Below are 14,584 nucleotides of genomic sequence, written 5' to 3'. Positions count from 1 at the left end.
GATTGGTAGACTTAAAACAATCCCAATTAAGCAAAGTTCTAAATTCCAATGCAAAAGATAAATATAAAAAGTCAAGACTGAAATACAAAAACAATAGACTTCATCATGTTTATTCCAGATTTCCCAGCTTCATTGCCTCCATGTATTCCAGTTTCAACAGATTTCAATTCAGGCTGGTTTCCTGCACAAAACACTAAGTCAATGAAACTGAATAAAGTCAAATGAACTATGTGAGCCAAACACTTGATCATCAAAACATATCTCAAGAAAATACCTTAAATATATAATTTTGCTCTTTATTTCTTCTTGACAGCCATTCCATGAGCCTTTGTTTTACCTTCTACAATAGTTCATGATTTGGTTAGTACTGATAAAAACAAACTTGCATGTATACCATATTCCAACAATCCAACATGATATCAAAACTCAAAAGCAGAGCAGAAAAAGAATAAAAACAAACCAGAGCTTTTCTTATATGTTTTAGACACATCCGCAGCTGATGAGGATTTGGCAATTTTGGAAGACTTTGAAGCAGCAGCTTCAGAAGCTTCTTGTTCCTTGTTCTTCTTTTCTTGGTCTTCTTTTTCTTGTTCTGAAAAATTGGAAAATCAGACAAATGCATAAAGATAGAGAACTAACCAACACAAATACACAATTATTAACAAAATCTAGTAAGGAAAAAAAACATAGCAGACCTTCTTCAACTGCTTCTAACCAAGCCATTTCTTCCGGAGTAGGCACATAAGCCAAATTAGTGATGCTGTCACTTTTCAGCCAATTTTGAAGGCAAATGAGAGCTTCAACTGATTTCGGAGTTAATGAACTCCTATATGGATCGATAACTCTCTTTCCTGTGCTGAAGCTTGACTCACTAGCCACAGTACTAACTTGAATCGCAAGAACATCTTTAGCTACAGCTGCCAAGTTAGGGTATTTAGATCCATTTAGCTTCCACCAAAGCAAAAGTTGAAATTCTTCTTTCTTCTTATCTACTTGTGGCTTTTCTATGGGATCTAAAAGATATCTGTCGACCTCATTACTCACCACCACAGACTCATCATCTTCAAGGACTTGCTCCCAATCGGCTAACATGTCTGCCACTTTTCCATATATTTTTTGAGAGTCACGACCGCTGCTACTACCTGAACCAACTTCAGTTGAACTTTTGCTTTTCTGTGAGCTTGAATATCCAATAGAGGAAGCATACAAGTCTGTTAGATCCACCAAAAGGGTTTTAACTTGATCAGATCTCCTCATCACCTCCAGATTATCAAACTTCAGCATTGTTTTGCAAACTCTCTCAAAGTTCTTTAATTTATACCTTGGATCCAACACTAATGCAACCAAAAAGAGTTGGTTAATGTCATCAAAGCTTCCAAAGTATTTGTTATACTTAGCCCTCATCTTCTGTGCCATTTCCTTTAGAACCTTATCAGCCCTGGTTTCATCAGACTTCAATTGTTGGTTGAGTAGTTCGTCAATCTCAACATTGATGCCAATTATGTCATGAAATGCTTTTGGTGAAGCCGGGTGGTTTGTAGCACTCACTCTCAAGGTTGTTTGATGAAAAACTCCAAGAAACTTCACAAAAACACTCGCATTGTTCCAATCAGCTTCTGTTGGGGGCCCTACCCTCTTCTTAGAATTCGTTTGCACAACAACATAATCTTGTTCTTCACCTTCCTCATCCTCAGGTTCCTCCTCTTCATTAAAATAACCCTTATACTTGGAGTACTCATCCTCAGCAAGATTGTCAAATGCTTTTCTAAGCTTTAAGTCCAACATAATGTATGTCGAGTTCCACCTTGTCGGTACATCCAAGACACATATTTTCTTGCAGTCAACATCTTCTTTTTCAACACATGCCTTAAATTCATCTAATCTAGAAGATGAACTCCTTACATATCTCACTGCATTCCTAATGGAAGCCACAGACTTATCTAGTAAGTTGAGTCCAGACCTCACAATTATGTTAACTATGTGAGCCAAACATTTGACATGCAAATACTTCCCTCCGAAAAGCTGTGCCTTCTCCCAATTGATCATTCTTTTCTTAATGTAGTCAATGGCTACTTTATTCGCTGAAGCATTATCGACAGAAATAGTCAGAACCCTCTCTATGTTCCAGGCTTTCAAACATGACTCGAGTATTTTTCCAATAGTGACTCCTTGGTGGTTTGGAATCACACAAAAATTCAGAATCCTCTTATGCATTTTCCACCCATTATCAATGAAATGTCCAGTTAAGACCATATAGTTTATGTTCTGCACCGATGTCCATGTATCAGTGGTCAGACATACACAATGATTTCCCAATTCCATCTTCAACTCTTCCTTTTTGGAAGCATACATAGCTAAAAAATTCTTCACTATCACCTTCCTACATGGAAGTGGTTTCCACTTGGGAACAGCCACACTGCAAAAGTGTTTGAAACCTGGTCTTTCTATGGCACTAAAGGGAAGCTCATCCATCACTATCATCACAGTAGCAGCTTCAACACATGCATCCTTACTCCAATGCCTAAAACCTACTGCACTAGAATCATCTTGACCATCCCTACTCAAATGAGTCTGCCCCTTTTCTTCATCATCCCTCCCCGGATAACCCTTACAAGACTGCTCTATGTGTTTCATCAAAGAGCTAGTACCATTAGCATTAGAATTAGCAGCAAGATGGGTATTGCAATACTTACATTGTGCTCTTGTGGTGTGTCCAACTACCTCCTCCTTTCCATCCACAATTTCAATGAGAGGGTGCTCTTCCTTAGTAAAATGCATCCACACCCATGAACGCAGCTTCGTGTGCTTCGAAGACGCTGTAGACTTGGTCTTCTTCTCAACCCTTTTCCTCTTTGCAACAGATTTCCCCTTCGCATTGGACTGTTGGGGTGCTTGCTCTTCTTTCTCCGAATCAGTTGATTGAGATAATTCTGAATTCATGGTTTAGGAACAGAATCAAACAATCAATTGGGAAATGGGAATTTAGGATTGGGATTTGCTGATGTGGGACAGAAGAGGGAATGAGTTCAGACTGAGGACGATGGGAAATCGGGAATTAAGAAGGGAGGAGGCGACTCAGGCTTTTCTCTCTTTGTATAGAGAGTAGAGTCTGTAAAGACTAAAGAGGTAGGCGACTAAAATGAGAAGGGAGGGCCTGGGAGGCGACTAAAAAGTCTAAAATGACTCAAAGTCTAAAACTAGGGTTTTGTCTTTTATATAGTTGCATATATATCGGTTCCACTGGTTCTAAAATTTAAGCATATCAAAGAACCGGAACCGGAACCGGGAAACACAAAACGGTCCGATTCATTAAAAATGAATATTTATTTTTTTTAGAATCGAATCGAACCGTTAGTTTCCGGTGCGGTTCCACCGGATCACACCGGTTCTCGGATCCAAAGTCCCAGGCCTAATATAAAGAAACAACAGAACTAAAAAACAAGACCTCACGTTATGTAGAAATTACTATTTTAATAAAGAGCTAACAATTTTGAACTCGTTAAGTCACTTTATATAGTTTGTTATGATAAAACATGTTACAAACTGGATACCGTACCTCTATAAAAAATAAAAATAAACAAACAAACAAACAAACCGTATAATCGTATACTGTACGTCCGTACCAATGTTCAGTTGTATAATGATGTGTGCGTAAATCATTGGTCACCTTTTATAAGAACATCAAACTTAGAACTTCACTGCTAGATAACGAAATTATTCGTTAGTTTACCATCACATTACTACGTACTTCTATGCCAAGTGATGTAGCTAGCTAGAGACTTTCCGGCTTTCTTTCGGTTCAAATCTAGATTCTAGAGACTTGATTCCCGTTGTCCTCGTTGTTTTCTCAAAGAAACAGAAACGAACGAAGTCGATCATTTTCAATGATACAAATAGGGTCTTGATCGAGCAGCAGGAAGCATACGTGCCTGTGTTTTCCTGTTATAATTTTATTGAGCAGTGATGACCGATCGATGAGAGTGCATGGTAAGAGTGATGTCTACGTAGACATGCCGGTGTATATAAAATTCCAGTAGTCAAAAGAGTTGCACTGCTGCTGCCATTGAAGCTTGTCTTAGCTAGGGCTCGATCACCAGCTCTCCATTTGCGACTGAATTTGGTCAAACCAACCCTTCCTTGCATTACGTCATTACGTGGCCAAACAACTACGTACCAACCCACCACCTACAATAGCTCTCATTTTTCAAGGTTTTTGAATAAACCGTGGGAAAGAGCCCCTGGGTTCTTTGCTGCATTTAAATCAGATAGACTAATAAGAGATTTATCGAAAACTTTATGATATACTCCAGAGTACAGAAATAACTTCAAATCGAGTCACTAGATCACAAATTATTTGCAATACATGAAGTTAAACTAGGTTTACGAGTCCTAGCTGGGATTTCATTGCTATACAGCACAAGTCTGAAATTCATAATAACAGAACTCTTATATGTTTTAAGTTTGGAAAAACAAAGAATGGAAGAGGCCAGACTTGTGGCGTGTAGCTAGTGAGAAGTGGGAAGTGAGAAGCAGCGTGGAGGTTGGGTCAAGTCGTCATCGCTATTCTATATGGAGCAATACCTTGTCAAAGTCCTCCATCATTGTATTATTTGTATACACCTTAATTGACTCTATTTTCTACTTGGCTTTGTGGTCGTCTTTTTCTGATAGTACGTTATAACAACCACTGTATATATGAATACATGATAGCTAGCTAGGTTTAGTAAACTACTCTGTTAATTGTTAATTTGTTATAGACAACAAGTTATATTTTGAGTCTAAAAATTAACGCACATGTAAATTGTTGCACGTTAAAAATCTGATATTTTTGAAGATATAATTTTATTTCATTACGGTCAAGGACCCCAGCTTTTTATAAGGGAAAATAAAGCAATGATTGCATGTGTACGTAAGATTGATTATGCATGTAATAAACTTCTTCTCATTTTGTTATGCGTCTGATTAAGTTATGGAACTAGCTAGATCATAAGAAAAACTAATTAAGTTATATGGAAACAGCAAAGAAAGTGACAATGGCAGCAAGTTCTTTCATCCATAGCGCGCAGCAAAGAAAATGACAATGATATGCAGTGTAAATCTCTCAATTTGAAAGCAAATTCCACAAAATTAACCTAAGACGTCCAACAAGAAAAACCAAGTCAAGAATATTGTACATCGATCACAGGATGTATATGGGAGTTTCTTGTAGCTACGTACGTGTTTGTTTCTTCTACCAGTATCCTTGAATTGGCAGCATATATGTGGAGGCCGGGGAACACTAGCTTGATCACCATTTTCTTCTCGACGAAAAGAAGAGAGAATGTTGCGAGACCAAAGTATAGAGTATGCATTTGAATGCATTAACATGGGTAGCGTAGCTAGATGAATAAAAGAGACAGAATCAGGATTCAATGAGTTTAGAATTGTCTGGTTAACACAAGAAAATGGACAAGAAAGAGAATCCCAAAAGAGAAAAGAGGAACTCACGTTCCGTTAATTTTCTCTTAACATGGGTAGCGTAGCTAGATGAATAAAAGAGACAGAAGCAGGATTCAATGAGTTTATATTTCCCAAAACCCTAAACCCTAAACCCTAAACCCTAAACCCTGAACCTATACCCTAACTCTATGACCTAAACCATATACCTTAACCTTAAACCCTAAACCCAATTTTGGGTTTATTCTTTTTAGGTATATTATCATATCATGCCCTACTTAATAAGTACATTAGAAATATAAGTAGTAGAGTGTAAAATGTTCTCTTGATTATGATGAGAAATGATATAATAATGTACCTAAAAAGAAAAAAAGTTAATCAAAGAACAAGAACGTGTACCTTACAATTAGATATTTTTCGACTATGTAGAGAGACACCAAATGTGAGCTTAAGAATGAAAAATATAATCTTATTACAAATGACATACTTCTGTATATAGCATATATATATATACACTCAAGTTTGTAATAACAAGGTAAGAAATTAAAGAATGTAACTGATTATGACAAAGTTAACTCCAACTAAATTTTAGCTAGTATTTGAGTTTCAAATTTATGCTAAAATTGAGAAATATATTAAATTTAGCTTTCTACTGTCTGAAGGGCAAATTAGAGAAACTGAAAAATGAAAAAAAACTATTAATTATAGACATTTGCTCTATATGGTATGTTTGCTTATGTGGAATGGGTGTAAAATAAAAGAAAAATATGTATGGGGTTATCTTAAAAGAGGTCTAGTATTTTGGATTTTTATCTAATTTTCTCTTATATATATTTATCAATCAAGGAATATATTATATTTACTCTAACCGAACCAATCATTTATGAAACAAACGAGACCAACAGTATATAACAAAGAACATGAAAGAAAAGCGGTGAACCACATTTTAAAGTTGTGTCATACACAGAGCCACAGAGATGGAGGGATCCGGATTCCGGAACTGGCTGGGTCGTAGATGGAGGGAGTTTGGCAGGGTCGTCTTTGAAGCAGTAAAATATTGTATGATATATATATGCTTCTATATATATGAATGCCAGGATGCTACTATCAAGAAGATAACAGTATATATAAGTTGACTAAGCCTTACTTTCTTCCATTAACCTAGTTAAGCAAAATACTTGCTGTTAATCGACTTGTTGCTACATCTTACTCGATATATAGCAAGTCGTTATGTTAAGTCACATAAAACCAATGAAGCATATAACTGCATGACTAACAAAATGAAGTTTCTGCAAAAAATGCCAAGGCCAACATAATAGAGGTATGGTTATCCGACTTTGGGAGTTGATGTTTGTGCATCTTTTTGTAACACCCTGACCCAGGTGTTAAAAGAATAAACAAATATAATCAATAAGAAAATCCTAATTTGAAAATGAGATAGAATCTCATTATCAAATAAAACGACAAACATTTTTGTCGCGTTTGAAACTTAAATTTTATTTTATTAATTTGCGGCTGCACCCAAAACATTGATCGGGCTGCCTACGTACCCTTTTTAAAGGGATCAAGCCACTCGTAGTTCAACATTTTATACTATTTCTCTATGCATCGGAAAATCCGAAGCTTAACAAACATTAGTCCAAAAAATTACAAACTTTCCACCATTAGGTTTCTCTCATTTTTATACTCTTTACCGAAACAGTAACTTTCCATTTTTAGACCATAACTTCGCATCTATAACCCATTTGGTTCTCATTCTCAAGCTTTAACTTGATATCAAAATATCATTCAACTCCCACACATTTAACATATCAACCAACATATCTCACAAATTCGTCAAAAAGAATTTCAAAGCAAAATTGCATAATTACTATGGACACCCATAGTCATACTTCGGGCATTTCTCAACATCAACTTGATACAGTTTTGTATCTTTAATCACTTTATCAAGACCAATGTAACTAAGTGATTATCTTCTTATTATAACCAATTCTAGACCATTTCATTTATCACAATAAAACCAAATTCACATGAAATGCACCCACACGGGGAACACATAAGCCTGTACAGAACTTCTCTTGTTCTCCCACTCCAACACCTCGTCAAACAACAACCCAATAATTTTAAATTACAAACATAGTCCAAACAACATCGAAACAGTAGCCAAGTAAACCCATATTATAGAGAATGAAGAGAGAAGTATGTTTCTGTCAACCCTGACCCTGAGTTTAAATGAGGAAATAAACCCAATAATCCTCAAATTAATTATCACAAACTTAATCGAAACCAAACCCAGAAACCTTAACCACCAGCTAACGCCGCCGCGTCTGCCACCGAGCACAATGGCCACAAACGGTGGCCAACTCAGCTGAAAACCCAACCTCATCCAAAATCGAATTCAAGCACAGCAATATCAATCAAATTATCTTCCAAAGCTTTCTCAATAACAAACAGATAATCATGAACCCTAAATATCACCATCACCACTGTGAACAGTGGCGGTCACCAACTGCCCAAACTCCAATTTCTTCAAAACTCAACTTTACTCGATTTCAGTTACACAGAAAGGTAGAGTTTGACGAGTAGATGAAGATTAATACCTGAGTCGAACCCATCTCGCCGGAAAACACGAAGAACACGACCAAAACTCAGAAATCTCTCTTCTCTTGGATTCTCTCTCCTCAGACCTCTTCTGTGAAATTCAAGAGCATAGAAGTGTCCTCCATGCCGAGGCGAAGCTACCAGTACCCTTCGTTGTCGTCGTCGTGGCTGGGATCGGAAACCCAATCGGAGAGGCAGTCCTCTTCTCTCCTCCGATTCTTTCTCAACTCGGCGTCCCATCGAAAATGACGACCACCATGAAGACGGGGACAACGAGACGAAGCTTTGGACACCAGTTTTGTGCCGAGAGACGGCACTACGGCGGAGAAGCGACCGGAGGTCTCCGCTGCTGCTCCCCGGCTCCCCCGACCGAGTCGGTCTGAGCTTTCCCCCTTTTCTTTCTCTGTTTGTTTTTTTTTTTCCCGAAACCTTCCCCCTCCTTCTAGACCTTTCTTCCCCTAAAAAATATCTTCTTCTTCTCTTTTTTTTTCTTTTGTATTTATTTGCATTTCAATATATATTTCCCGTAATCTAATCAATATTACCGGGAAATTTTGGTCTCACCTCACATCTCAATACTAATTATATATATAGGCACATATAAATTTAGTTACAATTTATTTACCTTTAAGAAATACCGGGGTATTACACTTTTACATGTTTGTAAGTGTGGAAATGTCAAGAATTCTTGCATACTTGCAGTTATGTATGATAGAATTTTCCTGATTTTATTTCAGTATCATTATGTTTGTGTTAATTAGTTGCTTTATGCTTATATAGTCCTCGACTGCTAGCTAGCTACTATTGTTTTGGCCACGATCCTCAGCAGAGGTAGAGAGGTAACTTGTGCTACCAAAAAGTAAATTAGGGTTTGCAGGGCGTGCCACCGCGCGGACGCGGAACGAGAACGGTGCGAGTTCTTGACTTCTAATCAGGCGAAGTAGAGCTCCGGTGTAACCTCGCGGGCGAGGAATTACGAGCAAACTATCTAGTCACCTGTGAATCGATACTCACTGTTCGAAGCGAGCAGAGCAACAATTGGGAAAGAGAGGCGAGTCCAGACGGCCTCTGAGATCTAAGGCGAGGTGCACTTAGAACTTAGGATTTCGAGGATGCTCGAAGATTTGCAGTTGTTTTGTATGATTGATTGTGTGTGTAGTCAGCTAAACCAGATCCTCGAACTCTCTTATATAGCGATCCGTAAGCAATTCACAGAGACCTAATCACAAATCCATTCGGACTCAACAATTAGAATTCCACCAGGAAACGACTAGCTCGCGAGCCGCGCGATCCATGCAACACGTGTCCAAAACAGACTTCGCCTAGGTCTCGCTCATCGCCCCGCATCATATCACTGTAGCGTTGTACGCGAACTCGAGCACTAAGCGATCCTATCCCGCGGGTACTATAGTCCATTTCCAACTCTACCTCGCCATGCACTGTAGAAACCTACACGAACTAGAACAAAGGATCCCGCGAGGACATCGAATCCCGCGAGGTATCAGAATCTTTGCAAAACTCCAAATCGCGTGTTGCCAGACTTCGCCACCCTTCGTGGGCTTCGCATTAAAAAAGGGCCACAGGTACTGGCTCAAATATTATCCAAAACCTACTCCGAGTCTTGGACCAAAAATACCCACTGGGCTCAAACATTGCCCCCTAGGTCTTGAGCTTAATCCATTTCGCAACGGATAAGCGAAAAGGCCTAAATGAGCCATTTACGGGAATTCGTAATTCAAAAGGTGCTGACGTTTCGGCATCGTCGCCTCCCTTCATCATTGCGGCTGTTTGAAATTTGAAATGTGCTGACGTTTCGGTCGTCATCGCGTCTCCTCATTACGGCCACCGATTGAAAAGACGTTACGGTCCGTCTCCTTTATAAACCTCGATGCGAGTCCCCACATCTCACCATCGCTTTCCAACCAGTCTTCTCCCTCTCTTCTGCAACCAACCAAACTTCGCCACCGGACTCACTCCGACCAGAAACAATGGCTCCCAAACCAACCGCTAATGATCCAAACCTTAACCTCACGGCGGCGAGCTCTTAGTCAACCGGCCTCGCTCGTCGTTTTGCCAACAACCCTCCTCAAGGAACACCCATTTATTTCCTTGAAACAGGGGCAGCCCTGCTCGGTCCGACTCCTTCATAACCTCCGTCCGCCTCTGATTTGAACCACTATACCGCCTCTGTGCGCCGACCAATCCTTGCCCAACGTTGTGAGCCGGGAAACTTTGCCTCCTGGTTCCACCAAGCCCGCTCTCACACAAATATCCGGGTCGGGGAATGGCCCAGCGTCACCGCGGAGGACCGGGCATGGTATGCGGCTCGCCTCCAGACCGATCAAGCGATCTGGGAAGCAACCGGCATCAGCGAAGCCATTTCCTTGAGCTTCTCACTGCCTCCTCACGCTGATCGAGCACCCATCGCTGCCGCGGTCTGCTTATGGAACAGTGCCACCAACACTTTCGATTTTCCTTTCGGGGAAATGGGCATTTCTCTGCTGGACATCCTCGCCATCACCGGGCTGCCGATCCATGCGAAGCCATATGCGCCAGGCGACTTTGCATCGACCGAGTTTACGTATTCCTGCAACCTGGGGGCCCGCCGCGCCCTGAAAGGCTCGTATGGAGTATGGAGGAAGTTCTACATCGGCCATGCAGAACAACACGAAGGAGGTATCGCTTTCCTTGAGTATTGGCTTGATAAATTCATATTTTATGGTAGTGCTCACAAGCCTACAGGGAAATGGATAAAGCTGGCCGAGGCACTCTACAATGGGATCGAAGTAGGGCTAGGGCAGCCCGTGCTGGGCGCGCTCTACCGGACCCTGCACATGCTGTCCCTAAGACCCTTCCATTTCTCTGCTGGCCCTCTGTGGATCCTGGATTTATGGACGCAGCTGTACTTCTCTCTCTTCCGGCGAGCCCCGCTGGAATTTCTGCCCGAGGACCAACTGCTCGGCTTCGCGGTGTGCAGGAACGCTGCGAACCGGACTCCCCTGTCTTTCTTCGCCAGCCTTTCCATCCTGTACAACCAACTCGAACCGCCTCCCACCATAGACATGATGGTTCGTCGGCGCCATCCTGAAGTCTTATCAACGGGCTTCTTCCCTCGCTCTGACTCAGACTCTGACGCCAAGATCGTCTTCATGAGAGCATCCTCATGCTGCGACCTTCAGCTCGCCGAAGATGAACAAGGCTTCGAGCTGTATGCCCCCAACCACTTCGCCAGACAACTTGGCTTCTCTCAAGGGATCCCCTATCCACTTTTCCATTCGGTGAACAAGTACACCTCCTGGAGGAAGATTGGCGAGTCCGACCGGGTCACCCCGCTGCAGAACATTTTCCCTCTCACTCCTGACTTGCTGGAGATTGAGCCTTCGCTGGGCGTTGACCCCGCTTACCTTTCTTGGTGGCGATCCTTATACAACCATTGGGGGTTCCCAGATGATGCTGTCTTCGCTGCCATCTTTTATCCTCTGTACGACACTCTGGGCGAGTCAGACCGCGTCATTCTTGATGCCCAGTGCGACCGTGAAGAGGGCGGTTCAAAGGCTGCGACAGGGCCTAGGCCTGCGCTCCCACCAGTTCCCGCTACTCGTCGCTCGACGGGGATCGTCATTCGAGAACGCGATCCCGCACCCGAGGTATGCCACTAACTGTGTAAATTTCAAACCGCCTTTATCACTTCGACGAAATACTTCTCCCTAACTCTCCTGTCTATCTTTACAGTCTGCCCCCCGCCGGAGAACTATCAGAAGACCTGAGGGTGCCGGAGACAAAGGAAAAGCACCTGCTCAAGAGGAACCCGCGGCGGACCATGACGGTGAGACTGCTCCCGTCATTCCTCGGCCAACAAGCGGCGAAAGCTCGCGGAAGCGCCCTGTTGAGGACGAAGAAGAACTGCTAGAGGATGAGCGATATCGGTAAGAGCACGCTTTGGTAAGCGACCTTTCTTCGAACCAAACTACATTAAAGCCAACAAACGATGTGCTCACTTTGTATTTGACAGGTTCGCCGCCGCATCCGACCTCGCCTCGCTGTCAATGAAGGAGCAACAACGATAGTTGAAGTCCCAGCCCCGGAACCAATCGTCGGGGATCAAACCATGGTTACCGAGGAAGTCGCCGTGCGACCCCCTTCTCCAACCGACGCTCTAGGCGAAACTGGCCTGCCTCCAGAGCCTACCTCGGCTCCTGCTCAAGATGAAGATTTCGGCCAGACCACCCGGCTTTCTGACTTCGCTGCCCCTTCGGCGGTTCCGCCAGAGGACTTCCAACCGATGCTTGAGCCCTCTCCCCTGCAACCAGATTCAGCGGCTCAAACCAACGAAGAACCGATAGTCCCTACTCGGTCTGAGGTCCCCCCGCCCGTTCCAGAGATTGAGGTCGTTGCAGAGGTTGAACCAACCACTTCGGCCCCAACTAGGACATCTAGCGAGGCGGCTTCTTCTTTGGCTACCCGGACCGCTCGTCTTCTGGCCCGGATTACCCCGCCTGCCGATCCAGAGCCCATTCGTCTAGCCCGGGCTTTCTTTCACGGGCTACTGCGCCAAGGTCCCCACATGAACGTATTCGATTTGGTGAGGCGCGCTCGCGAGGCCCATGAAGCTCTGACTCGGCACCTCGCTGGCAGCAACCTTGCTCTGGACCATGTGTTCGAACTTACCGACGTTGTCGAGCTGCAGGCTCGCCGAGTTCAAGATGTCGGTGCCCAGTCGGCCGCTCACGAGAAAGTCCGCGAAGCCTTAGACCATCAGATGGCAGCCCTTTTAGCCGAACTTGAAGACGCTGAGATTCCTGAGGCGTCTTCAGAGAACCCATGCACTGTCTATGCTTGGAAAGTGGAGGCCCTGGAGGCTCAGATAGCGGAGCTGCAAGCTCAGCTTACTTAAGCTCGCCAGAACTTGGCCCGAGGTGAAGAGGCAGAAGCCCGTGTGCAGGCCGCGGAAGAGACCCAGGAAGCTTTGGACTCGGCTATTGCTGCTGCCGACGAAGCCCAAGCCCAGGCGGATGTTGAAGAGTTGGCCTTAGAAGGCCTTCTCATAGATTTGTATAAGGCTTCTAGGCGGGTTTAGACCCGATCAGCGCTTTGCCCCCTTTGTATAATAATATTATTATTAAATCAAATTTTTCCGCTCTTGTCAAATCTTGTGTAAGAACTGCCAGGAAAAAATCTTTTTCCAAGATTTGGTGGGGGGTTTCCAATGCAACTACTCGCTTGGAACGCGGGTAGTCATTATGGAACAACGCGTCCGACCTTATCTCCAAAGCTCATATCTCGGAGCAAATCGCTGCATGGAGGACATCTGTTGAAAGGAAAATCACCCTTTTCGCTTATAAAAAGAAACGCTTGGCCGGGGCGAAGTATCAGTTAAGTCTTTGCCCCCTTACCATGGGCTCTTATACCCTTCTGTACATCCTCTTGTCCTTGCTTAAAGCAAAGCCCCCACCTCACATTTTCATTCTTCCTTCTTGCTGATTCTGAAAATCTACTCTCAGGCCAGGAGTGATTCTGAAAATCTACTCTCAGGTCAAGCCTTTGTTTGGACAATCTAATGGTCGGGTACCTTCTGCCTTGCACCGACTGTTCTGTCCAAACGTGAGGTTCTCGGGGCTCCGCATCCGCTTGCGCTTGAGGTTCTGGTCAGTGCCCTTCAAGCACCTTCCAGGCATGACCGGTAGCATGAGGGACGCTGGTCCAGTGGACCTCTAGCTTCCCAACAATTTGTTTTAGGTCCGGGCCGGTGTCAAAGCTCGTGCTGGTTTATGGAAGCGGGGCGCTTGCCAACTTTAAACGAAGGATGCGGCGGCAGTCTCTTCTTCAACCCTGCAAGATATACGGGTTGAGGCTTCCAATATCTGCAGATCTATGCTTCTGAATGTAAACATAGTCTAATTTCACCCTTTCTGTCAATGTAGTTGTTTCGGCCGCAAAGCTGATGTTCGAAACTTGTATTGAAACAACGCCAAAAAGGCAAAATAAATGAATTTATTATTTTTTTTTTAGGGCCTCTGGAATAGGCCCCAATCTTGTACTGGCCTTTTTAGGCTGGTATGTTATAACGTACTCTATCAGTCTTCTATCCCGGATTGCCCCCTAGTGTTAGGCGGTGGAGCGAGAACGCGATGGCGCGTAGCACTATTGACTGTGGTGACGGGGTCTGGGGGAGGCGGAGGATCCTCGCGTTCCCAAACTCCTGCAATGTGGCGCTTGAGGAAGCGGCCATTAATAGGATTGCGATGAATGGTACCGTCCAAGTCGCGCAGGTGGTATGCCCCCTTGGGGAGTATACGATGAATAATAAAGGGGCCTTCCCATCGAGCGGACCACTTGCCCCGACCGTCGGTTTTGTCCCTAAGTGGGAGTACCGCGCGCCACACTTTCTGGCCCTCAGCATAGCTCCGTCCGCGCGTGACCTTATCATACGAACGTGCGATGCGTTGTTTCTCGAGGACGAGATTGTTGAAAGCGGTGACGCGGTGCTCGTCAAGATCTTCAAGTTCCTGCCACATGGCCTGGACGTAATCCTCGCCAAGTAGTTGAT

General features: G+C 43.5%; 2 protein-coding genes across 2 annotated transcripts in view; both read right to left on the bottom strand.

Moving 5' to 3' along the window:
* Window positions 1–4,101: 4,101 nt before the first annotated feature.
* LOC101312009 lies at window positions 4,102–8,473 on the bottom strand. The gene is made up of 3 exons (XM_004289667.1): window positions 8,037–8,473; window positions 5,218–5,378; window positions 4,102–4,250 (listed from the first exon to the last, which is right to left on the bottom strand). Exons 1-3 carry the CDS (start codon window positions 8,275–8,277, stop codon window positions 4,167–4,169), a joined length of 486 nt encoding a protein of 161 aa, XP_004289715.1. The 5' UTR covers window positions 8,278–8,473; the 3' UTR covers window positions 4,102–4,166.
* Window positions 8,474–14,111: 5,638 nt separating this feature from the next.
* LOC101313385 overlaps window positions 14,112–14,584 on the bottom strand; it is a 2,107-nt gene continuing 1,634 nt past the window's right edge. The window contains exon 2 of the mRNA XM_004292021.1: window positions 14,112–14,555. Within this exon, the coding sequence (XP_004292069.1) occupies window positions 14,112–14,555 (444 nt within the window). The remainder of the gene's footprint in view (window positions 14,556–14,584) is intronic.

This window comes from Fragaria vesca, linkage group LG2, assembly GCF_000184155.1.
Source record: "Fragaria vesca subsp. vesca linkage group LG2, FraVesHawaii_1.0, whole genome shotgun sequence".
NCBI classification, from domain to species: domain Eukaryota; kingdom Viridiplantae; phylum Streptophyta; class Magnoliopsida; order Rosales; family Rosaceae; genus Fragaria; species Fragaria vesca.
Note: the sequence above shows the minus strand (reverse complement) of the source record. Positions and strands in the feature narration are given on the sequence as shown.

Bases quoted from the DNA above. Each gene is read 5' to 3' on its own strand.
- LOC101312009 (XM_004289667.1), bottom strand. From the start codon at position 8,277: ATGGGACGCCGAGTTGAGAAAGAATCGGAGGAGAGAAGAGGACTGCCT. The intron at 5,379-8,036 runs GTATTAATCTTC...TTATTCATCTAG, and splicing joins GCGAGATGGGTTCGACTCAG to CTACGCTACCCATGTTAATG. The intron at 4,251-5,217 runs GTACGTAGCTAC...ATTTAAATGCAG, and splicing joins CTGGTAGAAGAAACAAACAC to CAAAGAACCCAGGGGCTCTT.